The 27,219-nt window shown below is 38.9% G+C and overlaps 1 protein-coding gene across 5 annotated transcripts in view; it reads right to left on the reverse strand.

Annotated features, from left to right (window-relative positions):
- Positions 1-3,898: 3,898 nt before the first annotated feature.
- EPB41L5 (erythrocyte membrane protein band 4.1 like 5) overlaps positions 3,899-27,219 on the reverse strand; it is a 132,132-nt gene continuing 108,811 nt past the window's right edge. For 3 of the 5 annotated variants that reach the window (XM_081052013.1, XM_081052014.1, XM_081052015.1), the window contains 7 exons: positions 24,572-24,700; positions 21,451-21,515; positions 19,834-19,924; positions 18,026-18,100; positions 12,348-12,389; positions 11,869-11,996; positions 3,899-8,673 (listed from right to left, as the gene is read on the reverse strand). In XM_081052013.1, coding sequence (XP_080908139.1) covers positions 8,607-8,673; positions 11,869-11,996; positions 12,348-12,389; positions 18,026-18,100; positions 19,834-19,924; positions 21,451-21,515; positions 24,572-24,700 — 597 coding nt within the window. In that variant the 3' untranslated portion in view covers positions 3,899-8,606. Of the gene's footprint in view, positions 8,674-11,868; positions 11,997-12,347; positions 12,390-18,025; positions 18,101-19,833; positions 19,960-21,450; positions 21,516-24,571; positions 24,701-27,219 lie in introns of all 5 variants that reach the window. The other 2 variants (XR_013993545.1, XR_013993546.1) reach the window with 1 other exon arrangement.

The following is a 27,219-nucleotide window of genomic DNA, read 5'->3' on the forward strand; positions in this document are numbered from 1 at the left end:
GGATCTGGAGAACATTATGTTCAGTGAAATAAGTCAGAAAGAGAAAGACAAGTACCATATGATCTCACTTATATGCGGAATCTAAAGAAAAGAATATGTGTATGAACTAATCAGAAACAGTTTTGGGGACACAAAAAACCGAGAGTTGTTAGATGGGAGGGGGGGAGGGGGTTGGGGGTGCGGGGAAGGGTGAAAGGATTGGGGGGCGGCTGGTGACCACAGGATGGCCTCAGGGTTTTTTGAAAATTACTTTTTGGGGAACTTATTCAATAGTGTTTGGGGATTTTGTTGGGTGTCCGATGGACATGTGTCCTGTTTGGGAGACCACCTCAGGGATGCTGTGGATGCCTGGTCATAGCATTGTACACCAGAGGCTGAACATTAATGAATGCCAACTATAATTTTATGTGTATAATGTGATGGCTCGGTGTGAGGTCGGGGTGGTGGTGGATGGGGGGAGGGGGGTTCACGGTATGAGGGATGTAAAAATAAAATAAAATAAAACTAAAAAAAAAAAACTAAAAAAAACAAGAGTTGTAAGGATGCTCAAGGAACTTAGTGAGAACGTCAACAAAGAGATAGCAAGCATAAAAATGACCCAGTCAGAAGGGAAAAATACAATAACTGAAATGAAGACTGCACTAGAGGGAATCACCAGCAGACTAGATGAAGCAGGGGATCAACTCAGTGATTTGGAAAATACCCAGCTGGAACAGCAAAAAAGAAAAAGAATCCAATAAAATGAGGAGTGTTTAAGAGACCTCTGGGACAATATCAAGAGTAGCAACATTCACATCATAGGGTTACCAGAAGGAGAAGAGAAAAAGCAAGAGATTGAGAAGTATTTGAAGAAATAATGACTGAAAACTTTCCTAACCTGGCAAAAGAAAGACATACAAGCCCAGGAAGCGCAGAATCCTAAACAACATGAAACCAAACAGGTTCACACTAAGACACATTATAATTAGTATGGCAAAGGTTAAAGACAAAGAGAGAATCCTAAAAGCAGAAAGAGAAAAGCCGCTAGTAACTTCCTTATAAGGAGCTCCCATAAGATTGTTAGCGGATTTCTCAACAGAAACTTTGCAGGCTAGAAGGGATCAGCACAAAATATTCAAGGTGATGAAAAGCAACGACATACAACCAAGATTACTCTACCCAGCAAAGCTACCATTTAGAACCAAAGGACAAATAAACAGTTTCCCAGACAAGAAAAAGCTAAAGGAGTTCATCACCACCAAACCAGTATTACAAGGAACGTTAAAGGGACTTAAGATGGAAAAAAAAAAGGTAAAAAAAAAATGAACAAAATGGCAATAGCTATATATCTATCAATAATTACTTTTAATGTAAGTGGATTAAATGCTCCACTCAAAAGGCATAGGGGCGGTGAATGTGTAAGATATCAAAACCCTTTCAATTTGCTGCCTGCAAGAGAATCACTTCAGATTGAAAGACACACACAGATGGAAAGTAAAGGGATGGAAAAATATATTTCATGAAAATGGAAACAAACAAATGAAAAGTTGGGGTAGCAATACTTATACCAGATAAAATAGACTTCAAAACAAAGGTTATAAGAAGAGACACTGAAGGACCCACTAATACCACTTCTGTGTATTTATCTGAAGACACCCAAATGCTACTTCGAGGGCATGCATGCACCCATATGTTCATTGCAGCATTGTTTACAATGGCCAAGATGTGGAGGCAGCCTGGGTGTCTGTTGATGGAAGAATGGATAAAGAGGAGGTGGTACATAAATAAAGTGGAATATTGCTCGAACTGAAAGGGAATTGGTCTTGCAATCTGTGGTGGCATGGATGGACCCGGAGAGAGTATGTCAGACAGAAAAAGAGAGATGCAATGTGGTTTCATTTATATGTGGAATCTAAACAAAATAGACAAAACAAACTCAGAAAATATATTGATGGCTGCCAGATGGGAAGGGTGTGGGGGTTAGTAAAAAAGGAGAAGGGATTAAGAAGTACAAATTGGTAGTTACAAAATAGTCATGGGGAGGTAAAGTAAAACATAGGGAATATAGTCAATGATATGGTAATAAGCACGTATGTCAGGTGAATACTACATTAGTCAGGGGGACCACTTCTTAAATTATACAAGTGTCTAACCACTATTCTCTACACCTGAAATCAATATAAAAAGTAATACTGAATGTCAACTGTAATTGAAAAATTTAAAAAGGGGTGAAAAGGTGAAGGGCAATAAGAGGTCCAAATCTCCAGGTATAAAACAAATGTCATGGGCATGTAATGTACGGCCTAGGGAATATCGTCAATATTGCAACAGCACGGTAGTGTCCAATGGTTGCTGGACTTATCATAGTGACCACTTCTTTAGGTATACAAACGTTGAACAACTATTAGTGTACACCTGAAACTAATATAATATTGTATGTTACCTGTATTTTAATAAAAATCTTAAAATAAAAAAAATACAACAGAATAATTTTCAGATCCTAAAAACCAACAACAAAAACAGTGGCAAACCAGGTCTTATTGAACATCTATTTTTGCCCCAGCATCCCCGTTTCCAAGCTTGAGAGTGCAAGCTAGCCATTATCTTTGCATCAGGGGCACCTGACTATGGGGATGGGGCACATCCCAGGACACATGTGGGCAGGGGCGACGCTGCTGGGGCGAGAAGGGCTGCCCTGTGCCCCTCTAGGACTCACATGGAGTCTCGCAGTGTAAGCACAGTTGGGCTGAATGTCTGCTGGGCCAGATCACGCCAAGACAGATCCCCACAGTGCCGCCGCAGCAACCTTGAGTTCCTTTTCTTGGGCTTTGCCGACATGAGCTCCGCAGCCACTCTCTTTGCCCTCCGGCTTTTCCTTGGTGCTGACCACAAAAGCCCTTTCTGTGCGGCATGGTTCATTTTGTGGTTGTTTGGGTAGCCCAGTACCCACTCCCTTCCCTTTGGAGAACCACGCCCTTGTCAGATGCCCTACCCTCTGAGGGCAAGGTGTGGGCACGACTCAAGGCTCCAGTTGGAGCTCCCTGCGGGCAATGTGGGCAGTAGGCAGGGGTCAGGCTGCTTCTGCTGACATGGAGTCCACACGTCCTCCCCTTCACTTCTGCCCATCCTCCTGCCTTCCTGTTGGTTCAGAGCTCCCCATAGCTTCCCAACGAGTCATTTTGCTTAAATTAGGGTGACTGGTGGCTTACTGCCAAGAAATCCCTCCTAGGAGTTTCTAGCACAGGGCACTGGGCCCAGGTTCCTGCCTCTCCTTGCACATCCCCGAAGAGCCTGAGAAGATCCATGGTTTCCGAGACCCAACACTGTCTGTCTTCCAGGCAGAAGAGAGAGGAGGGCAGAGGGGAAGATGAGACTTTCTCAGGCACCTTGCCGACATCCTATGGTGCTGTATGACTGGCCAGCAGAGGTCCTGAAACCACGTGGCAGCACCATTCTTCCTGGGATGGCATTTTGCAAACCTGAAGGTGAGATAGGTCAGCACGAAGGGGAGCAGACAGAGGACATCTACCTGCCCTCTACCGGATGCTGTACCATTTCAGACAAAGCAACAGAGGCACAGGAATTATCCGTGAAATAATTCATTCTAAGTCTCAGGGCTACTGCGTAGTAGATCTGTGTTTCTACGGTGCCATGCTGCTCCTGGGAAATGACCACTCTGCCCCAGGATATGCTGTGCACGACCAAGGAGCTTCTTAAACTTCCAGAATGCCTCTGCTCCCAAACTCACAGCAAACATACTGAGCACCAAAAACTGCGATGCTACTTCTGTTCCTTGCTTCCGTTCACTCCTTCTGTTCTATTAACAGCAACTCTCATCTCACAATTCTGTGGAGGAGAGAACAAGGCCAGCATGCAGGTATTATACTTCCAAGAAACCGAGACAGCTCATAAAACCGTAAGTGTTTCACAAAAGCTTTATTTGTGGTCACATCTACAGTTGTCATTTCAGCATACAAACAACTCAGTTCAGTGCAGGGCCTCTAACACAAGTCATACAAAACCGTGGGACACATTGAAAGAATAGTGCACTTGATATAAAAAATAAATTACCCTTTGAAAGCTACTGCAAAGCTTTATACGTATAAAAAGTAAACACAAAATAGTTAGTGAGGTCCTCAAAACTGTCTTATCATATCCAGATACGCAGATAAAAAGAGCAAGAGATCTGTGCTAAGACACCTCTCAGATAAAGGGGAATCCTGGGAAGAGACTCAGCAATGTGATAACGAGAGGTACGGATCCTATCTCTTTGAACTGGAAATACTCAAAGCTCGACCAACATATTCACAGAGCAGAGTTAGATTCAGGGCACATTTCTATAACCCAAACACATTTCCTCTTTCTGGGGACTAATAGGTAGGAAAAGCTTCCAACTTCCTTCTGATCTTTCAAGAACCAGAGTGTTTAAATTTTTGAGAGGAAAAAAAGGACAAATGATATAGAAATGTGTATTCTTCAGTCTACAGAAGATTCTAGCTTTCTAAGCAACTAAAAGGCCGAGAGTAAGATTAACCAGAAACTGGTGAGAGCTCACAGACGGTCTCAGAGCTGGGTGGACCATAACTGCATCTCATCCAAACGTGAGTGAGGATGCCAACGTCTAGAAATGTCAGGTGCCCCCAAGTGACAGACGACGCTGCAGAGCCTATGTGGATATCTGTGTGACTCCCAGGGATTCACTCTACCAATCTATAAACTTGAGATCGAGAATCAGCACCTATTTTTGTAAATAAACCTTTACGGGAACACAGCCTAGCCCAGGCATATGTATTGTCTGGGCTGCTTTTTCATTCTCACAGCAGAGCTGAGCAGTGAACTACCAACGATCTTTGGTCTTTACAAAAAGTTCGCTGACCCCTGCTCTAAGTAAGAAAAGAACTTCACTTCTCTAGACCCTTACTTACAGAAAAAGTAGCAAAGATTTTTCTCTACGTTAAGTGACTGCCAAATCATTCTGCTCTATCTAACACGGCTTCTGAAGTGCCACCGAGCTTCATTCTGAGGCTTGCCTAAGACAAGTTGGAGGTAGCAGTGTTAGTCAGAATTGAGCGGAGTAAGGGAACAAACAGTCAAGACGCAAAAACAACCCAGAGTTTTCATCCTGAATTGTCCGCAGAACATCTGGGATTGTGCAAAAGCAGACAGAAAGTTAGCAGACTGTAAGAAATAACGTTAAAAAGAATTTGTCTTAAAACAACATAAACATTTCAGGAAAGCTGCTAAGGGTATGTCTAAATTTATCCAGATCAAAAGAACCTAATCGTTCCTTTGTCCAGCAGTGTATCCAAAAGGGCAGGAAAGAACGCACTGCCAGCCCTCCCCCTGTACACAAAGGCCATACTACTGACCAATAGTAGGAAACAGGATCTCACTGGTTACTGTACAAGTTCTGAAGAGTCGTCCAGGGCAGGAAGCTGAAACCTGCCAATCTGGTTTTACACCACCATGCCAACAACTCTCCCTCTCCCTCCCAGGGCTGTGAAGGGGACTGATTTCAGGTTCGTGTCCTTTCCGCTCCCCCAAGGCCGGCAGCACACCTATACTGCAGAGCACCGCGCTAAGTGCCCTCAGAACAGTGCACACAGCAAACCATTAGAAAACGAGGCAACAACACCTCGCAGGTCAACGAGGCAATGGCAAGAAGACAAAAAAGCAGCCACTTCCTAAGTGCCCACCTAAAACTCCCGCAGTCACAGGTCCCACCATCGCTGTGCTTAAGGAGTTCCCGGAGTAAAGTCAGGAGAGAAAGCAACCGGAGTAGTTGAGCGTGTGGCTAATGACTGTTATTTTCTGCTGATCTGGATGTTATCTCAGCTATAAATCACCTCCCAGTTGCCTTCCATGGAGGAGTGCTAACAGCTTTCTAACTGGAGTGCTCAAGTAAACTGTGCTTCCCGTTCTTTTCAAACACGTTCGCATCACTCCTAACTTAATCAAACATTGCCAATATTTTTAGCTGTGTTGCACTATTGTTGTACTATTGTTGTACTGTGTTGTACTATTGGTACAAGCTGTGTTGTACCAGGGAACCTTATCTGGATACAGAAAAACTTCCTGCCCAACTAGTGGTCTCGGAACAGCAAGTAGGCTCTTCTCCCTCCTCCAAGGACCAGACCTTTACTTAGTAGATCAGATGGTTTGGATTTTAATCATTTGGAATGAGGGACAGTGCCCTGAAAGCCACCAGCCTGTAGTGCCACCACAGCTGTCCCTCTTCCTACGTCAGAACAAGCAGCCTGCCGTTTTATCCAGTATCCTCTCAGGTCTCTCTTTGCTAGCTAGCATCCTTTCCGGACTCACCCGTGCTTCCCTCTCCTCAGAGAAAGCCCTTTCCCCTTCCCCATCTGACACATTCAGACACCCTCAGCCCTGCCTGTCCCTCCCCTCCATGCTCAGATGAACGGGACAAGATGAGTGTGACAGCAGCTCCGGGACGGCAGCAGCAGCAGGTATGACAGGAAAGGTATAATTGACAGGCACCTCATGTGTCAGCGCCAATCCATCATGAAAGCATTAATTTCCATGTTTACCCCTTTATGTCAGGACATGAGACAAACTATCCTACTAACTTGAGATTCAAATGCATTTTAATCAAGTCCCTGTCCTGTCCGTATTCTGACTGGCAAAATACCGGTACTCGAAGATACAAAGGTTATAGAATATTTTCAACAACTTAATTCCTAAATTTTAGAAAGTTTCAAATGAGGATGGTGCTACCTTATAAACTGGATGGGAAATCCAGGCCTTCAAGCTGGTAATGCCTTAGCTGTTCGTGGTTAGAAGCACCTCAACCTTTCAGCACACGTAGGGGTGTCAGGACACTGAAAATTTGTTGTCCAGTCCATCATGTCCTGGGTCAAGCCCCTGTTTCTAGGTGTCACTTATGCTGACAGAAAATTTGTTTTACAATTAAGAATTGGCAAGAGCTCCACCAGTGAAATCCACAAGCTTAGCATAATGGCTAAAAGGAGGCAGCCAGCAACGAGTGCCAACTTTCTTTCAGCAAAACTGTTTTGTGTAAAAGTGTTTTCCAATCTCTACAGCTCCCTAGGAAACAACACGGATTAAAATTCGTGAGCTTTCCGGTCGACACTAGAGTGTGTCTGCCTGAGCACACAATTATGCTACAGGGAGCCCAGGACAGCCCGAACCATGGCGTTTTAAAGATCGTACCCTGGATGTTCTTTTATGCTAAGCAGCATAAAGTAGCACTTAGTTACACACACATCACAGGGCAGAAAACTAAAAACAAACTCCAGGAGGTACAGCGTAACATCAGCCCTTGAGAACAGGGATTAACAACTAAGTTACCAACGTGGTTCTCACATCCTCCTACTTCCCAACAGCAGTGAGGTTCACCTTACGCATTGCAAAGCTTTAAAGCTAAAACAGCGTTTTTCTGGGTGTTGGGATCGCAGGTGGTTATTCTGCACTTTCCCCTACTTTCTATAATGAGCATGTACTACTTTAACATCCAGATTTTTTTTTGTACAGACCAAAAGTGATGAGGAAATTCTAGAGAATTTTTTATAATGAACAAAAACTTCCTAATGTCATGTGAGACGTGAGCTCTTTCAGTATGTCGTGCAGTTTCGGACAGGGTAGTTGTTCGAAAAACAAATCCCCCTGCCTCTCCTATTTCTGTCCTGGTGTTTTTGTTTCCTTCCGTTTACAAGCTCTAAATGTATTCAGCTTAACCTAAAAGGAAACAGAGCCCATGTCCCAATAGGACCCATGTGGAGCAAGGACAGCACGAGGCTGCGTCCTGCTCCTTCAGGCCTCGCATCCCCCATGGCTCAGGAAGGAGGGTGGAGGCCTCGAGGTCAATGTCCCAGGGCCTTCTGAACCTACCAGCCCCTTCCGGGCTGAAAAGCTACAGAACGTGTGTGGTGCATGGGGGCGCTTCCTCTGGGAAGGCAGGGAGTAAAAATCACAGAACAGGCAATTGAGTTCTCTGTAGTTCTTCCCAAGGTTTAGCTCACCTTGATGTCAACTTGTAGCTACTCCAGTAAGATGTCAAAAGTATAGGTGACATTTGAAAACCCTCTGTATTCTAAACTTCTCTTTAGTATTGCAATAATTGTAAAAAAAAAAAAAAAAAAAAGAAAGAAAAAAAGGAAAAAAAGCAAGCTAGCACCTAACCTACCTACAAAATTAAGTTCCTCAATTCCTGACTTCCAGGTAACATGGAAAAGTGCAACTTCTCTAACAGGCATTCAGCTCGAGGACTCACCCTACCCCTACAGGAATTACTTCAGCGGGCTGTGGACAACGAGACAGCCGAGTTACGGGGACACGTTATGAACAATTACAACCACGAGGTGGAGCCACGAGGTTGGAGGAAACCACAGGGAAAGTAATTCCCTTATTTCAGGAATTTAAAACTGTAATAAAATTATAGAAAGTAAAAGACCAGATACCCTCATTTGGGAAAATATGCAGTGTAATTAAACCCTTCCAGTTGAACGGAAAATGTAGCTGTTTTTTTTTTTACCCAACAAGTAAAAGACAAGCTCCAGAATTCAACACATATCAGTGGAAACTGATTCCAGAACGGACTGGAGAGTGCGAGGCATTCCAGTTACAGGTGGGGAGGAGGCAGCCCCTTAGAGCTCAGTTGTGAGTAAACACTTCTGCTTCGCGATGGCTTCTTCGGCTAAAGCTGGAGCAGAGCTGAAAGAAGAATGAGTTCAATGAAACCTTTTGAGGCAACATGCATTATCTCCACAAGTGCCACACAGAGCATGTTGGGAATAAATCATAGACCTACATGATTATGTTGTAATACCCAATTTAGCAATGAAGTATTCCACAGAGGGAAGGTAACTGATGCGTGTTTCCTCTTGAAGTGAAATCTAAAGATATCAGCTGCTCCTACTTTCTTAAACAAAATACAGCAGACGCTGAACCATTTCTTAGTCAGGGTTATTATTACGAATACTGAGAACAGTACCATGCTGAGCAGGACAGCGACCTGCTCAGGAAATGCCAAGGCAAGTGGGCTGTTCTATGCTCTTTACATGGTCTCAGATGGCCAGCTAAGTTTCTATCCCAGTTAATCTGCTCTGGTGGAGATATGTGAAAAATAAAAGTACTTGGGCTTTGCATGAGGGCCCCCGAGTCTCTGCTGTAGGGAAAGAGCATAAGTTTAGATGCAGGGATGTAATGACATCTATTTTGGTTTCAAAAAAACTTAATATCAAAATCTATAGTACAGGGGCCGGCCCGGTGGCTCAGGCAGTTAGAGCTCCGTGCTCCTAACTCCGAAGGCTGCCGGTTCGATTCCCACATGGGCCAGTGGGCTCTCAACCACAAGGTTGCCAGTTCAATTCCTCGAGTCCCGCAAGGGATGGTGGGCTCAGCCCCCTGCAACTAAGATTGAACACGGCACCTTGAGCTGAGCTGCTGCTGAGCTCCAGGATGGCTCAGTTGGTTGGAGCGCGTCCTCTCAACCACAAAGTTGCTGGTTCGACTCCTGCAAAGGAGGGTGGGCTGTGCCCCCTGCAACTAGCAACGGCAACTAGACCTGGAGCTGAGCTGCGCCCTCCACAACTAAGACTGAAAGGACAACAACTTGACTTGGAAAAAAGTCCTGGAAGTACACACAGTGTTCCCCAATAAAGTCCTGTTCTCATTCCCCAGTAAAATCTTTTTAAAAAAAACTTAATTTAGACACTTTAAAAAAAATCTATAATACAAAGGACATATAATTGACCCCTGAACAACCAGGGGTTAGGGATGCTGACCCCTGCACAGTTGAAAAATGTGCGTGTAACTTTTGACTTTATTATTTTATTATTTAATAAATAATATTTAATAATAAAACTTTATTATTGAGATTTGCAATCCACCTAGAATGGATTTTTGTGTATGGTATGAGATTGTGTCAAGATTTCTTCCCAAATTTGAAAACATTTATTTGTAAAAGATACATGTACATTGTAGCATTATTCACAATAGCCAAGACATGGAAACAACCTAAGTGTCCTTCAACAGATGATTGGATAAAGAAGATATGGTACACATACACAATGGAATACTACTTAGCTATAAAAAAGATGAAATATCGCCAACATAGAGGGATCTTGAGAGTATCACGCTGAGTGAAACAAATCAGACAGAAAAGGACAAGTACCAGATGATTTCATTCATACGAGGGATATTAAACAGAAAGCAACGAACGAATAAACAAACAAACTCATCGATACAAGCAACATAATGGTGGCTACCAGAGAGGAGTGGGGATTGGGGGTGGATCAAGAGGGTAAAGGGGGTCAAATACATGGTGGCAAGAACTGAGTCTGGGTGCTGAGCATACAATGGAGTATACAGATATTGTATTATAAAGGTAACCTGAAACTTTATAACATTATTAACCAATGTTACCCCAATACATTTAATTAAAATTAAAAGAAGTTTTTTCCCCCCACATGGATATTAAACTTGTCCAGCTGATTTACTGAAAGATCATTCTTTGCCCATAGCACCAAACCATTACTTTTTCACAAGTCAGGTAGCTGTATGTGTGGATTTGTTTCTGGATATTCAGTTCCTCTGATTTATTTGCTTGTCATTTTTTGAGTTACAATTGACATATTAGTTTCAGGTATACTACTTATCATTTTTTATCTTTTTTATTTCTTTATGACTACTTTGCTTTGGGAAGGAGTGAAGATAAGCGCTTCCTTCATCTGTAAATTTTAATTTGGAGGTCCTTAAGAACTCACATTTTCTTGTGTAAACTCAATGACAAAGCATTATCACCTGGTCCTCTGCATGTAACATCTATTTTTACAGCAGCAATTACTAGGCATGTAAATACTTAGACAAATAACCTATTAAATTTATATGAAGTGCTATCTGACAACTGCACGTGAGTTCCCCAAGGCAGGGCCCATATCTGTCTTGCTCAGAGCCATCTTCAGTGCCAGGTACATAACAGACATTCAGTGTGTGCTGAGTGAATAATTATGTTACTTTAAAGACTGTGGAGCTAAAAGAATCAATTTTAAAATGAAACTATAAATTTTTCTGAAGTTAATCATCTCTAATACTTTTCCCTTCCTAATTAGGAAAGCATTTACTTCAATTGACCCACATTTCCAATATCAGGAGGACATGAGAAATACCAGACATAAACAGAAAAAAGTCTGAGGTAAGAATGAAGGCAATTATAAATCCTCAAGAACTACATGCTAAACAAAAGCTCTTTTGAGTCCAATTTCTGTTTGTGGCAAGCACAATGTTGAAAAGAGTATGCAACAGATATTAGTAAAGGCTATCATCTCAGAGCCTCACCTTGGGACTCTCCTACCTCACCCCTTGCTGTACCACATCACGTTACTGATGGACAACATAATAGTAAAGCATGAAAGAGAAAGACAAATTAACTTAAAAACAAATATAAATGCTAAAGGATAAGCTTGTTAACATCCTTATCTAACAAAGACTTTATTAAAAAAACCACAATGATTTTGTAGAAAATTGCTATAAGAAAAAAACACTATTCTAAATAATAATCAGAGAAAATTTATCCAACTTCAATTAAGTTCAATTAAAGAATTGACATTATTGCACACAATATATGCACAAAGGAGGCCAAAAAATGCATACACATTTTAAGAAAGGAAAACTATATTAAAATTGTAATACTCAATATATACTGATAACAAAAGCGGAAGACAAATCACTTTTAACTTCTGCAATTACAAGAGGAGCTCAAAGTGGTTACCATCAGCATAATTTTAATGGTTTTTTCCTTTCTTAAAATGTGTATACATTTTTTTGGCACCCCCTGTACATATAGCTCCCCACTCTCCCCCCACTAACAGATGTCTAAGAACGGTAATTGAGAAATAATTTCCTCACCTGGTCACAGCATCCACCAAGAATGGCGCTGGAGGAGAGATCAGCGAGGTTACGTCTCTATTCCCATATCCCTCCTTCTCCACCAAGGATGGTCCATTTCCTGCGAGTCCATGAGAAAGTGCACCACTCTGGAGGAGACAGATGACATCTGTGAGCAGAAGTGACAATACCTGCCCCACGGTCAGCACTGCAGATCTAAGTCATTTTCTTTAATGATTATGGTAACAAGGACATTATTTTGATGATCATGGTTGTTTTGGTTTGTTTGTTTTTAACCATCCTTCCCCTCAGATTTTTTTGTATTTTTCAGCATCCATAAGCATTTACAAACAGAAAAGTTAAACCACTAGTTTGAAGCCATTATTAAGTCAGAGCTTTGATAATGACCCCATGTTTTTAAGGAAAGACAAGAGCCTGGCAATCCTTTAGGCCTCACTATGAAAGTATAACCAACAGAAAAATTGCAAATATTAACTTACTGGCACAATCCACCGGGGTGTGATCGTGGATGTTGAAGATACCTAAAATAAATTTTATATATGTGTTTATTTTTAGGGAACACTCACTTATTTTCACAATTCTACCCATAATACTTTCTTCTACTACAAAATGCATTGGGCAGGGAGCCAATTCTTAACAGTCCTCTTGAGCTGACGTAGACTTCTGCACCTAAGAGCCTTTGCTACAACACAGATGCCATATCTCATCACTCAAAAAACTGTCATGATTTTGAGAATCTCTTTAATCTAAAAATTTCCTTCTCCAAGAATGCTGCTACTACTTTCAGTTAATTTAAGAGGACTTCCCCTCCCTCCTACACCTCCCCCCAGGATCAGTTTAACATTTGATTTTCTGAAATTTCAGTTCATTACAAATAATCATAGCCTTCTTGGTAGCATTCTCAACAATGGGCTGTGACTAATCAAAAAAGAACAGCACATAGAAAGGACACAGAAAACAAACATCTGTTTCTATATAGGTCATTCTCTAATTAACATGCGTGTGTGTAGAAAACAGAAATTAAAACTCCCATATTGCTCTTGCCTCATAGGGCTTTTGCTACATTCATTTTAATGTTTAATTTTCTAGATCTTACTTTTATGTGTAGAATTATAATCTAATGAACTCACCTATTTTATAAAAACTCAGACTAGCATATAAAAACTGGCACTGGTAGCCTTAAATTCTAATAAGAAAAAATTATTATAAATCCAGTTTGGTAACCACCAGAAGAATAAAAATACAAAGCATGGCTTTCCCACCAATATTTTAAAAATGCACTTTTATCACAGGAAATAAAAGAGAGAGAGAGAGAGAAAAGGAATATATGGTGAGAGTAAACAAAAAATAGTTTGGCAGAAATAAGTGTATAATAACCATACTTACAGTAAATATAAATGGATTACACTCAGAGGATAGATTTTGATTCTCAAATAAGATTTTAAAAACAAGATCCCGCAAAATGTTGTTCACAAAAGGCCCACTTAAAACCAACAGCTACAGAAAGGCTGAAAATCGAAAGACAGAAAATTATATCCTAGGCCATACAAACTTAAAAGAAAGCTAGGGTGTCAATTTTATGTCAATCAAAAGGGAAATTAAGAGAGAATAAAGGGCAAAGAAAGACACTTTAAAATGCTGAAAGGAATTCAAGAAATAAATAAAATTACCATCAACATATATGCACCACACAGCATATCTTCAAAATATGCAAAAGAACAAATGACAGATCTCACAGCATGTGAGAAATGGATTAATCAATAATTGTAGACAGACGTTAACTACACGCTAGAAATTGAATATTCAGGAGAATCAGCAGATTGACAAATGAAAGGATTCAACAAGTTTGCTAGATACAAAATCACTTTACGAATTCAATAGCAAAAAATTAAATATCATTCATAATATTAACAAAACTATAAAGTATTTAGGATTTAACCTAACAAAGAATACAGAAGACTGATAGAGAACATTCAGTAATTTAAATGAAGATGAGAAAATAGAGATATATATCAAGTTTGTGAAAAGGGAAAGGTATTTTTTAAACGCCAGTTTTCTCCAAAATAATCTATAAATTTAATATAGATGTCATTGAAGTGTAGGCAGATTTTGGGGTGAAATCCGACATACTGATGCTAAAATTTATAAGTAAAGATAGTCTAGATATTAGAATAGATTTCAAAGCCAGAAAAATGAAAACAACAGTACCATTGCCGACAAAGAGCAGGCGGCAAAGGCTGAGTTGAACACGAGCACCATGATGGGGGGACAGAGATGACTCACGTCCCGGGCATCGGGGACAGAGGGAACGACACAGATTTCATCATGCTACTCAGAATGGCATGCAATTTAAAACTTATAAATTATCTCTGGAATTTTCCATTTAATACTTTTGGACCACAGTTGACTGTGGGTAACTGAAACCGCAGATACAGGAAGACTGCTATATACAAATATCGAATTCTAATGTCATATACCTAAAATACATGTAATCCTGTATACCAATTTTTCCACAATAAAATGAAAACAACAAAAAGAGAGGGTCCAATGAAACAGAATAGAAGTTTAGTAACAAATCAATTGGGAAAAGAAAGATTATTTAGTAAATAATATTGGAGAAATCGGCTCTTTATAAGGATAAATATACAGTTGGGCCATATCAAAACCGCAATTGACATCCCCAAACTACAAAGAGAAAAAATGAAGAATGCGTGAATCAGAATAAAAGGTTTCTGTTTAATGAAGGACGCAAACCTGTTTTCCTCATCCATGTGCCTAGTGACCGCGGTCGTCTCAATCTCCTTGCCACCTACCACAAATGATACTGTGATAAAAATTCCTCAGATGTATTAATACACAGATTAGGAAAAAAATTTTTATATATCTAAGACAGACATGGAATTAATATCTAAGCTATACAAGAAACTCGTGAAATCAGCAACAAAAAGAAAGGAAACCCAACTGAAAAATGAGCAAAAGATACGAATAGGTGACTCATTCAAAGAGGACACCTAAATCAGCATTAACGGAGGAGAAACAACATTTAACTCATGAAAACTGAAACAATAAAATGAACCCATAAAGATGGAAGATACTAGAAAGTCAGATAAAGTGCACCTTGAGGAAGAATGAGCGAAGTGGGAAACACGTGCATTGCTGTGGGTCTGCAAGCTGCTGGAGCCATTCCGGAAGAAATGAGCAATACCTTAGTTTAATTAAGTATTTAACATAAGCATGCAACCCAGCAATCCTACTTGTGACTATATATCCCAAACTCTCCCCCAGTTCCTTAAAAGAGATACAAATGAACATGTTTATCTGAATAAAGGTATGAAAGGTTGCCTGTTGAATGGGTGCCTCAGGGGAAAAGGGGAATGGAAGGGGGGATGGAAGATAAAGGGAAATAACAAACAAAACAAACAAAAGACAAGCAGTGCACAGACCTAAGAAGATAGTTTGCCATGGACAGAGAGGTATGATTAACTTCATCTGGGCACGTGGCATTTTTTAAAAAATGGATTCTATCCTATTGGTCTTAAAGATATCTTCCGATCACAAGTTTATTTTATATATTTACCAGTTCCTAAACAATAGGAATCTTAGTGCTTTCCAGAGCTTTCTTCCTTGTTATAGCAATACCTAGATAGTCCTGCTCTAACTTTTAGGTCTGCCTTTGTTTCTCTCTGGGACGGTGAACTTTATAATTAAAATATGTATATTCCTTGAGAATGGTAACTCTCATACTGCAACCTAGATACATATAAAAATATGATAATAAAAACCTTCCCCCAATAAAATGAATACTCTACTTAAATATCTATAATTTTTTACAGCTTTACTGTTTTAACTGATAAAAAATTTTGTTAAATTATTTCCAGTAAACAATAGCCCTCTTAAAGCTAGTTTAAAACATAGTGGGGGAAAAAGACCTCACTAATAATAGCCAAAAAAGCTTGAAGGGGGGCGAGGGGTGGCTCAGTTGGTCAGAGTGTAAGCTCTGGGCAACAGGGCTGCTGGTTTGAATCCCACATGGGCCACATGGGCCAGGGAACTGCGCCCTCCACATCTAGAATGAAGTCAATGAGCTGCCCCTCAGCTCCCAGGTGGCCAGATGGCTCAGGTGGTTGGAGCACGTCCTCTCAACCACAAGGTTGCTGGCTGGACTCCCGCAAGGGATGGTGGGCAGTGCCCCCTGCAACTTCAATGGCAACATGACCTGGAGCTGAGCTGCGCCCTCCACAACCAAGACTGAAAGGACGACAACTTGAAGCTGAACGGCACCCTCCACAACTGAAATTGAAAGGACAACTCGACTTGGAAAAAGTCCCAGAAGTACACATTATTCCCCAATAAAGTCCTGTTCCCCTTCCCCAATAAAATCTTAAAAAAAAAAAAAAAAAAAAAAAGGGTAAAGGATCTGGAAATAAAAATAGGATAGTATATACGTTTAATAGGAGATGTAGGAAGCCTTGAATGAGAAAAACATTGTATTCTTGGCTAAGAAGGCAAATTATCATAAATATATCAATTCTTTCTACAAGTTAATTTATGTACTTAATGCATTTACACATAAAAATTCAAAGAATTTTGAGATGGGTGGGACTTGACAAAGTTATTCCAAAAGCATGTGAAAGAATTAACAAGCAAAAATAGCAAAAAAGCTGCATGATGATGCTGGGCTAGCCTTACCACGCATCAAAACCAATTAAAAAGCTGCCGGTGGGGCGGCCGGATGGCTCAGCTGGTTAGAGCATGAGCTCTCAACAACAAGGTTGCCGGTTCAGTCCCCGCATGGGATGGTGGGCTGCGCCCCCTGCAACTAAAGATTGAAAACGGCCACTGGACTTGGAGCTGAGCTGCGCCCTCCACAACTAGATTGAAGGACAATGACTTGGAGCTGATGGGTCCTGGAGAAATACACTGTTCCCCAATTTTCCCCAATAAAATTAAAAAAATAAAGCTGAAGTTATTAGAAGGCTATTACACTTAGAGAAAACTGTAAGTGTAATAGAACAGATAGCCCACATGCAGAATCTATAATGCGTAATATTCTAAATTTTGGGTTTAAACATAGAAAGCATTCTCAATTTGTAGGGAAACAAAAACATATTAGTGATATAAAAAGAATTTTTTCTCCAATTTGATTTTCATCACTGTATCACCTACCCACTAATATAAGGACTACACATACAGTAAGTGCTCTGAGTTAGGCCCAGAGATTCTTTCTCCATGCTTCGGGCCATCTTGCATTAATCTTAGAAGTTACCTCTTTTGTGTATATAAAGAATTATTATGGCTCAATATTGCCACTGTCCCTTTTATTTTCTGTCTGCTCACTTTTCCAGACTTGTGACTAAATCTTATCCTTTGGTACAGTCTCTTTGTTTATTGATCTAAGCTCGTGGTTCCCAAAGTGGGCTCTCAGACCCTATCTGTCTCACCTGGAACATGTTAGAAATGCAAATTCTCAGGCCCCACCTCATAACCAAATCACAAACTTTGAGGGTGGAGTGTACCAATCTTCGTTTTTATCACCTCCAGGTGATTCTGTTACACACCAAAGGTTAAGAACTAAAGATCTAAGCAAATATCCAGCACCATAGAAAGTACCATCTGTACTTCTAAGCCTTTGGAATGACATCTAGTTCCTACAGCAACTTGTCATATTACTCATAAGGCACCATATGAGTTATTTGTATACCTTTCATCCAATTAGATTGTAAATCTCTGGGGAGAAGGATTATAATCATAGCACTTAACACAGTATCCCTCACACTGCACTAATAATCAATATATTCAATGCCAACCATTCTTACGCTCCCATCATTCTGTAAATTTTTTTTAAAAAGTTAAATATGTCTTTATTGCCTTAACTCTTTAGAAGCTGGCTTATCCTCATGTTTCCTCTTCTTGTTACATAGTACACTGTCGAATTACAAATAGGCTTACAGTACTGACACACTGTATAGTGACACACAAATTCAAACTGGTAGAATTTTATAGTACAGAAAGTCAATGCTAAGTGGTTACTGAAATATAAACTCTTATTAAATGAAAAATTTTACTAAGTTGTTAAAAAGGCAAAAATTGGAATCTAGCAGGAACATTTTTCAAGACAGAAATTCCTTTCCAGCTTGCTGTTTTAAAGCATATTTACCTGAGGTGTGACTGTGTGGTCGATTAGATTCTCAGTCAGAGATAAAAGCAAGGCATCCAATTCGTCTGTAGCATCCTGTGGAAGACAAAATATATACAGTTGTTAAATGACCCATTACTCATCAGGCTGATTTTTCCCATATCTTCTCAATTTATCATCCTTACCCAGGCCTAGTTGGTGTTAACCTTTACACAAACAGGGACATTCAGGAATCACTTTTGCTCAGAGGGGAACCTAGACTACAATCAGAACTTGAAAAAGCTAGGTGTCACGTGAATTTGCAGATAGCTCTTCCTTTTGGTGAGACAAAACTTGGGTAGGGTAAAGTCTGTTCTGGCTCTTAGACTAGAAGGGAGAGGTAGAAATTTCAGCCCAGGGGACAGCTGAGTAAAGGAGATGACTGAATTTCAAATGCTTCTTTATCCAGACGTATAGGTGCTTCACTCTTTGCAAAAGAGGACAATATGAACTCCCCCCATAGATGTTAATTAATACTTTTTGTTTAATTAGTATTTCAAGCACTTTATAGAAGATGCGGTTCTGTACTGCAGAGTGAGAGCGTGCACGTCTATGCATGTGTGTGTGCATGTTTGTGGAGGTAGATGGAATTTTAAAAGTATAGAAGATAAAATTCTAATCTAGAAATAAGAGAAATAAGTATCTAATGTGTAATACATAATGAAAAATCCCTTCACTAATACAATTCTATTTCTATCTATCTGCCTTCAGGCCATGGTGAATCGCCTATTCATGTTTCAATATTAAACTTAATTTTAATCACACATGTGAAAAAAACTGTTCTCTTTCTTATCTCCCTCCGCCTATCCTACCACCGTCCTCCTTGTGACCTGGGTGAGTGCCCCAAAACAGCTTGTACATATTTCTATCACAATGCATTACAATAATGCATTACAATATAGTCCCACTGGACTATAAGCAGTTTGAAAGAAGAGACCATGTTTAAATCATTTTTGAATTTCCACAGCCTAGCACACTGTCTGGTACATATTACATAAGCAGTATATCTTTGAACTAAATGTCCTTCTCTATTCCAAAAACATATCAGATTCCACTAAACAATTTTCAGTGATCAAAGATGTCAATACATCTTTTTAGAATTTTAATTAACAGAAATTTGCTCCTGATTGTTTTTCTAACACAAATGTCTGAAAAAACTATAACCTAAATATTGACTATACACTGTCTTTGGGCAGTGGGAATACATATGATTTCTAATTTTTTCTTTTTATGAAATGTTTGGTAAATTTCTACAATAAATGTGCTTATACATTAAAAGAGCACAATGGTAAATGTTCATTTCCACTGACAATTTTTCATTTAACTCACAAATTAAAACATTCACTAGGCAATGAACTGGGTTTCTATGATTTCTGAACTGGTGAGGGTGTGACAAGTAGATACAGGAAAGGCAGGAGCTGTGATGGGCTGGTTATACTGCAGCACAATGATAGGATTGAAATATTTATTTCAATCAATAAATATTTAGCGCCTACTATGTGCCATGTGCTATTTGAGACACTAGGGAAGCATAGTCAGCATCCAAAACACAAAAATACAAAGACCGCTCAAAACCAAAAATACCAACAAACAACAGAAAAACCTGAGACGAAACCCTGAGATACTCTTGTGAGGCATCTGACAATAGGACTCTCCCTAGAGAATTCAGGCTCAACGCTTTTCTCACAGCTTATGTTCTGGTGTCAATCAGAAATCACGAGATGTCCATAGTTGTACTACAGGATTCAACTCAGTGTGTTTTTTTGAGAAAACTTAGAAAGTATTGTTACCTTTAAAACAGAACCATTTTCTGCAGGTGTGATGTGCTTTGGAGCAAGAGAACCTTCAGGGAGTGGCCCATTATTCTCATTTAATACAACACTGGGAAGAAAATATAAATTCACATCATGGAGGACCTGTACAGGCATAGAATTTTAAAAGTATAGAAGATAAAATTCTAATCTAGAAATAAGAGAAATAAGTATCTAATATGCAATACATAATGAAAAAGCCCTTCATTAATACAATTCTATTAGTCAGGATTTTCAAAGAAAGGACTTGGGGAAGAAGGATAACAAATTCATGTAGAGGGAGAAGAAATGACAATTTGTGAGGAGCATGAGAGCCACCAGTATCACACGCCTTTGTGAAATCCTTCCCCACGCCACCACATAAGAGTTTTCAAATTCAGGTCAGATTCATTCACAGATGGATCAAAATGGTAGACTACTTTGCTTCCCTCCTAAATCTCACTGAAGGGACAGAAAAAATTTATCTTGAAAAGACAGACACACAAAAAATACAGGTCAACAGACTGATTTTTTTAAGGCTGTTATCAACTATGTGAATGGGAAAGCTCAGCAGAACAGGATTTATACAGAATACCTGAGATATGGGAGAACAGTCAGGAAACCATAAGGAGAAGCCACCATTTAAAGACACAGGCTGGAGAGCTCTGCTGCAGCAAGAAGCAGCATCATCTAGATTGCTCCAGATATTCCAAGGGGACCAGCCAGGTCAGAAGTTGCCCGAGACTCTACGAGCTGTGGGCCTGGCAGCAATGACGGGAGGGTGGGGGTCAGGGGGTATATAACCCCAGATAAGGATAACAAGAACAGGAGCAGTCTTACAGATGGCTTCAACCAGGGTGGAAAAGGGGAAAATCTACAGCCAAATCTAAAGCTATAATTCCAGCTTTCCCCTGATCACCAATTAGGACATTTATTGAGTACTAACTGTAAAGCTCTATATGCTTAAGTGCTACGTTGATTACAGTATCTGGAACTGAATTTGATAAATCAGAAAACTCTTCACTGAATAAGTTTTCAATAATAGGAAAAGAAACAGCATTCTTTCATTCAACAATGTTTAGCAGCAACTAAGCACAGAACACTGGATATACAGTAAGGGACAAAACTAACTGGCACAGAGCAGGGGATAAAAGCCTAGGAAGACAGATAAATGGCATAATAACCATTAAAGAAAAGAGAGACAGTGGGGGCTTGGAAAGAAAAGCAAGGAAATTAGCTAGAATATGACAGCCCATAGTAAGAAAGTTTTATAAGACTGGGGGCTTGAAGTTAACTACCATAACCTTAGACAAATAATATATGTTCCTTACCAGGTAACTTATGAGATTAAAAATACCTTTAAAAGTTGTTTTTGCTCTGCAGTTTGAATCAATTGAAGAAGAATGAGAATTTAGAGAGACAAATTAGGAGTATCTTCAAATAATCTGAAGCTAGGTACTAAGCAGCCATGTAATAGACATAAGAGTGAATTCAAGCTGTGTTTCAAACAGAAATCTTGAGATCATGTGGTGATAGACTGGGGAAGAGGAAAAGGCCCAAAATCAAAAAGTTAAGAGGAAAAGAACATCATTGCATTCCGTCTCCCCAGAACTGTACCTGTTTGTGGAAGCAGCCAGAACACTGGCGTTTTTATGACTTAATAAGCCATCTTCTTTTGTGACCTAAGAAAATTAAATCATAAACATTAACTCTTTGTTGAGGATAGTAAGGTAACAAGAAACTTATATTTCTTTCCTGTGAAAATAGAAACATCAGTTTACTTCAGTTCCAAAAGAGGTAATCATACTTTATCTATGGAAATATCAGTATTGTACCTAGTGTAATCCTATCCCATAGCCACATTTATAATCCATGCTTCCACTTCAATATATTAATATATAAATCCACATACTTTACAGGACAGCTCTCAATTATTTAAGACATCATGGTGTGTTAGTCAATATACACAGAATCCCAAAAGAGTTATGCCAGAATTTTTCCAATTTACATGATAGAAGAAGAAACAGATGTTAAGCTGTATATTTGGCTTCTTATTTTCCCTGCATGCAAGGGATATTTTAGGACAGAATTCTAAAAAACTTTTCTGAACAAGTCAGTTCTTTTCCTCAACTTCAGTGTGGTATCATTTACATATGGTAAAATGCACACATCTGTAATATACAATTCAATGAATTTTGAAAAATATATACAGGTGTACAATCAACACTACAGTGAACATATGTAACACTTTTACTACCCTCAAAATGTTCCCTTGAGGCTTCCAATGCAATCCCATCAAATACTTACACATGGCAAACAATGACCTGTACTTACTACAGTTTCACACAAATGAAATCATTATACCTATTCTTTTGTGTTGACCTCTTTAGAGTAGCATGATGCGAGATTCACCCATGGTGTTCCACTTATCACTGATTAATTCCTTCTTATGTGCTGAGTAGCATTCCACTGGATGGATATACCACAATTTGATTATCTGTTTACCTACTGAGGGATATTTGGGTTTTTTCCAATTTTCAGCTATTATAATAAAGCTCCCAGGAATTCCTGTACATTTTAGTAGCTGTGTGAACCTACCCATTTCTCTTTGGTCAATATCTAAGAGTAAAGCTGCTGGGTCATATGGTAAGTGTATGTTTAATACATTGCAAAACTCTTTTCTCAAGTGCTTGCTAAACATGTTTTATTCTTACCAGTAATGTGCATTGCAGGAGATTCACCACTGCCCTCCTAGGAATGGTCAGTTTTTAATTTTAGCTATTTTAAGTAAATGTGTCTTTCACCATGAAGTATGATGTTAGCTGTAGATTTTTCTTCATAGATGCCCTTTATCAGGCTTAAGAAGTTCTACTCTATTCCTAGTTTGCTGGAGATTCGTCATGAAGGGAGTTGAATTCTGTGAAATGCCTTTTCCATAGCACTTTGAGAACATTTTCTTTATTTTTTAATATGGTCAACTATACTGGTTTTTGAATGATAAATCAACTTTCTTCCCAACTTGGTCATGATGTACCATCCTTTTTATAAACTGCTGAGTGCGTAGGATTTGTTCATATCTTGTTATGGACTTTGAGTCTATTTTTATTAGTCTATGGTTACTTTTCTTGTCATATCTTTTTCTAGTTTTGGTATTGGGGTAATACTATTCTCGTAAAATGAGTTGGAAAACGTCCTCTCCTCTCTTATTCTCTGAAAAGAGTTTGTATAGAACTGTTACTATTTCTTCCTCAAACGTTCAGTAGATTTCAACAATGAAGGCTCTGGTCCTGGAGTTTTCTTCGTGGGAAGGCTTTTAACTATAAAATAAAATCTCTTTAATTTAGGGCTATTCATTATTTCTCTCTTCTTTAAGTCAAGGAAGATCCAAAAGTATAACTGAAATGTAAGGTAAGAACAACCATAACTATCACTGCAACTACACATGTAGTTCCAACACTGGGGATCAACACTCACCACGTGCTCAGTACATGCAGGCACTATTCCATGTCCTTTACATTTGTTATCTTATTTTATCCTTACAACTCATCCTAAGGAGGTACTACCATTATCCTTTTATAAACATAATTAAACCGAGGCTCAGAGAAATTAACTAACTTGCCAAATCACAAGGCTAGTAGGTGGTAGATGAGAAGTACGAGGCAAACTCAAGTTATCTGATTCCAGAGCCTGTACTGCGATATTTTATATTTATTTGTATGTGTAAGTATTATGTTTATATTGGGTGAAGAAGGTAGATAAAAAGCAGGAACAATATTCCGTAAGTTTTCTCAGTTCTCTTTAAGGCTTGTGCCGGGGGACAAGATAAGTAAAACGCATCTTCTCAACAACAGGGTATTTTGAAATCCTGGTTTAACATGACTTGGTGAGACAGGCTTTTTCCTGGTTTAGTATGGAGAAGTTAGAAAGTTAGGGAGAACCACGGGAAAACTGATTTTAAGAGCATAGATGCCATATATTTCATGGGGGCTTGTCCCACTATATATTTCACAATGTTACAGCCAACTCTTTCACCTTGCAACTTTCACTCTTGTTAATAACATCACAATTTTGGCAAATTGGGGGTAGGTGGGTGGTAGGGAGTAGCAGATCAACTAAAAAACCCCAAATCATAGAGTTAATATTGACAGGAACTTGAAAATCACTAGATTTTCTGGCTGTAAAAGTGGCAAAGATTAGGTACTCACTTCTATAGGAATTTGACTTTTTATAAACCAAAAAGAACAAGACAAACAAATGAGAAACAAAAACTCATAGACACAGACAATAATTTAGTGGTTACCAGAGGGTAAGGGGGTGGGGGGGGGGTGATGAGGGTAAAGGGGATCAAATATATGGTGATGGAAGGAGAATTGACTCTGGGTGGTGAACACACAATGGGATTTATAGACGATGTAATACAGAATTGTACACCTGAAATCTATGTAAATTTACTAACAATTGTCACCCCAATAAATTTAATTAAAAAAAAATTTCTGAAACCCTAGAGCATCCTTACTCTTACTTTTTGTCCCATGGTGCTCTTCTTCATCTAGCTTATAAAGTTGTGAATGCATTTCGCCATCTTAAGCATGTTTCTTGGTACTAGTTTCTGTCTGTAATCACTAGCTAGGTCACTCATGTTTAACATTCATTATTTTATTTCTTCCTCAGGGTCTCTCGGCTCTAAGTTTCATGTTCTTTTCACTTACCAGGACTACTTTGATTAAAGGAAGCTTACCTTACGCACTGCTTCTACTTGAGCCTTCAAAATGTTACTCTTCAAGTCAGGAGGAACTCTCCTGGCATTCAGTCCTGGGCTCTCAATGGCATTATTAAGACATTTCTCAGTCAACTTCACCACTTCTTCCTAGATAGTAAAAACATACTGTAAGCAACTCTGATAGTTATATGGAAATAGGAAAGGGCCTGATGAAAGTTCACATGCACATAACCAGGAAATTATGTGTCTTTAGCAGTTATCTCCTATTCCAGGAATAGTCAACAACATGGATGGATCTTGAGATTATCATGCTAAGTGAAATAAATCAGACAGAAAAGGACAAGAACCATATGACTTCACTCATATGTGGGATATAAAATGGAAAGCAACAAACAAACAAAAAACCCTCATAGATACACATAAAAGTTTAATGGTTACTAGAGGGTAAGCGGGGAGGGAGGTGGTAGAAAAGGATAAAGGGGCTCAAATATATGGTGATGGAAAGAGAACTGACTCTGGGTGGTGAACACAGAATGCAACATATAGATGATGTATTATAGAATTGTACACTTGAAACTTATATAATTTTACTAACCAATGTCACCCCAATAAATTTAATAAAAATTTTTAAAAAATTACACCGGTATTTTGATCTAACACTTCTATTTCCTAGGAAAATAATCAAAGATGATTAAAGATATTTATTTAGAAGATTGCTATCATACCACTGATTATGACAGTGAAAATTAACAATCTAAATGTGTAATAAGGACTGAGTAAACAACATGACACATGCATGCAATTTAACTACTGCTTGTAATGTATCATTGAAATAAAAAAGGTGTTTACAATTGATGAGTTTTAAAGAGCAGTGTTATTACATTTTTTAAAATATATATCACATTTAAATGTTTAGAAATATGTACCTTTAAAAATGTTAACTACAGTTATCTCTTAGTAGTAGGATAATGCAGGATTTATAATTTCCTGCTATTTAAAATTTGATTTAATTTTCTACAATTACCATGTATGGGTACATGGGTATACAATTACCATGTATAGACAAAAATTACTGCAATACAAGTTGAGTAATAGCTTTAAAGTATTTTCATTTTATTGTCTTGCAGCGCATAACTCCAAGGGCACCCAGTTACTACGTTGCTGATCTATCTGCCTCAGGTGGTCAAAATGTGGCAAACAGAAGACCAAAAGAATTAAAAGGACACCCTAAACACCCCAAATTAGACCAGATCTGAAATGACTGTGGATACTCAAACCCTACTGTGGAGTAGTCCGTAGCTGTCACAGCGAGCTGAGTTAGGCGCTTATGTCAGGGGGGAAAGTTGATCCAAAGTCTGCTTAAGTTCTCAACCAGTGTAATGGACAATCGCTCGTCTTCTCCCCTCCCAAGATTCACCAGGCTTCTTTTTTAGGTTCATTTTGGTCCTCTGCTAGATTTGTGTCAAAATCATTTCTAAGCATCTAAAGCTTTCAATTAACCCTCTGTCTCTGACCCTGCATTCCCTTACTTTACAGAGATCGTATAATAATTAAAAAAAAAAAAACTGACAGTGTGAAAGTAAACAGACCAATATAATTGAAAAATATTGAGGGAGTCAAGAAAATGAAAGCCTTCCTGAAATTTAATCAGCTTTTAAAAGACATTTCTAAGAAAAAAACACATTAGGAAAAAAAGGACTTGGATTCAAAAGGACAGTTTTGACAATGACTATGTAAGAAAGAAGAAAGTCACTCTACTTCATACAGGTCTCTGAAGAAATTGCAGTTAGGTATTCAAGAATGAAAGAACACTACAGGTCAGCTGTTCACTTTCCTCTTTAAAACCAAACCAAAACAAGATTCATGCAACAGATCTTTGCTATCTATTGTCTACATATAGAGGGAAAAAAGGTGTTTCCATATTATTATCTAAAATTCACTCTTCCATTTAGTGGGGACATCTGGCAGATGATACAATTAATTATTTTTATCTCATTCAATTTATTTTAGTTATTTAATATAGGAATAAGAAAAAAAATTAAATTAGTCAATTAGCTGAAGTTTAATTGGCTTAATTGGTATGTATCCCCCTCCCCCACACCCAATGCCTAAAAATCTCCAACGGACAGCATGGTGAAAGGAAGGAAAGATGAACTGAAGCATATGAAATTCTATTCTCTTCCTTGTTTATATAACAGAGCAGCTCCTTTCAAACAAATCCTATAATTTCAAAAGACATTTATCGAGCTCTTCAACTAAATCATGACCCACTGAACATAATTAAGAGAAAGGATAGGCTGAATCAAAATAAAAGATTTAAGACACTTCTCCCAGGAAGACATACAAGCAGCCAACAGATGCATGAAAACATGCTCAACTTCACTAGCTATTAGGGAAATGCAAATCAAAAGCACAATGAGGTATCACCTCACATATGTTAGAATGACTATCACCAACAAGACAAATAATAACAAATGTTGGAGAGGCTGTGGAGAAAAAGGAACCCTCATACACTGTTGGTGGAAATGTGAATTGGTACAGCCACTCTGGAAAACACTATGGAGGCTCCTCAAAAAATTAAGAATGGAATTACCATCTGATCCAGCAATGCCCCTCCTGGGTATCTATGCAAAAAATCTGAAAACATTTATCCGTAGATATATGTA

This window comes from Rhinolophus hipposideros (assembly GCF_964194185.1).
Source record: "Rhinolophus hipposideros genome assembly, chromosome: 6".
In the NCBI taxonomy this organism is placed as follows: Eukaryota; Metazoa; Chordata; class Mammalia; order Chiroptera; family Rhinolophidae; genus Rhinolophus; species Rhinolophus hipposideros.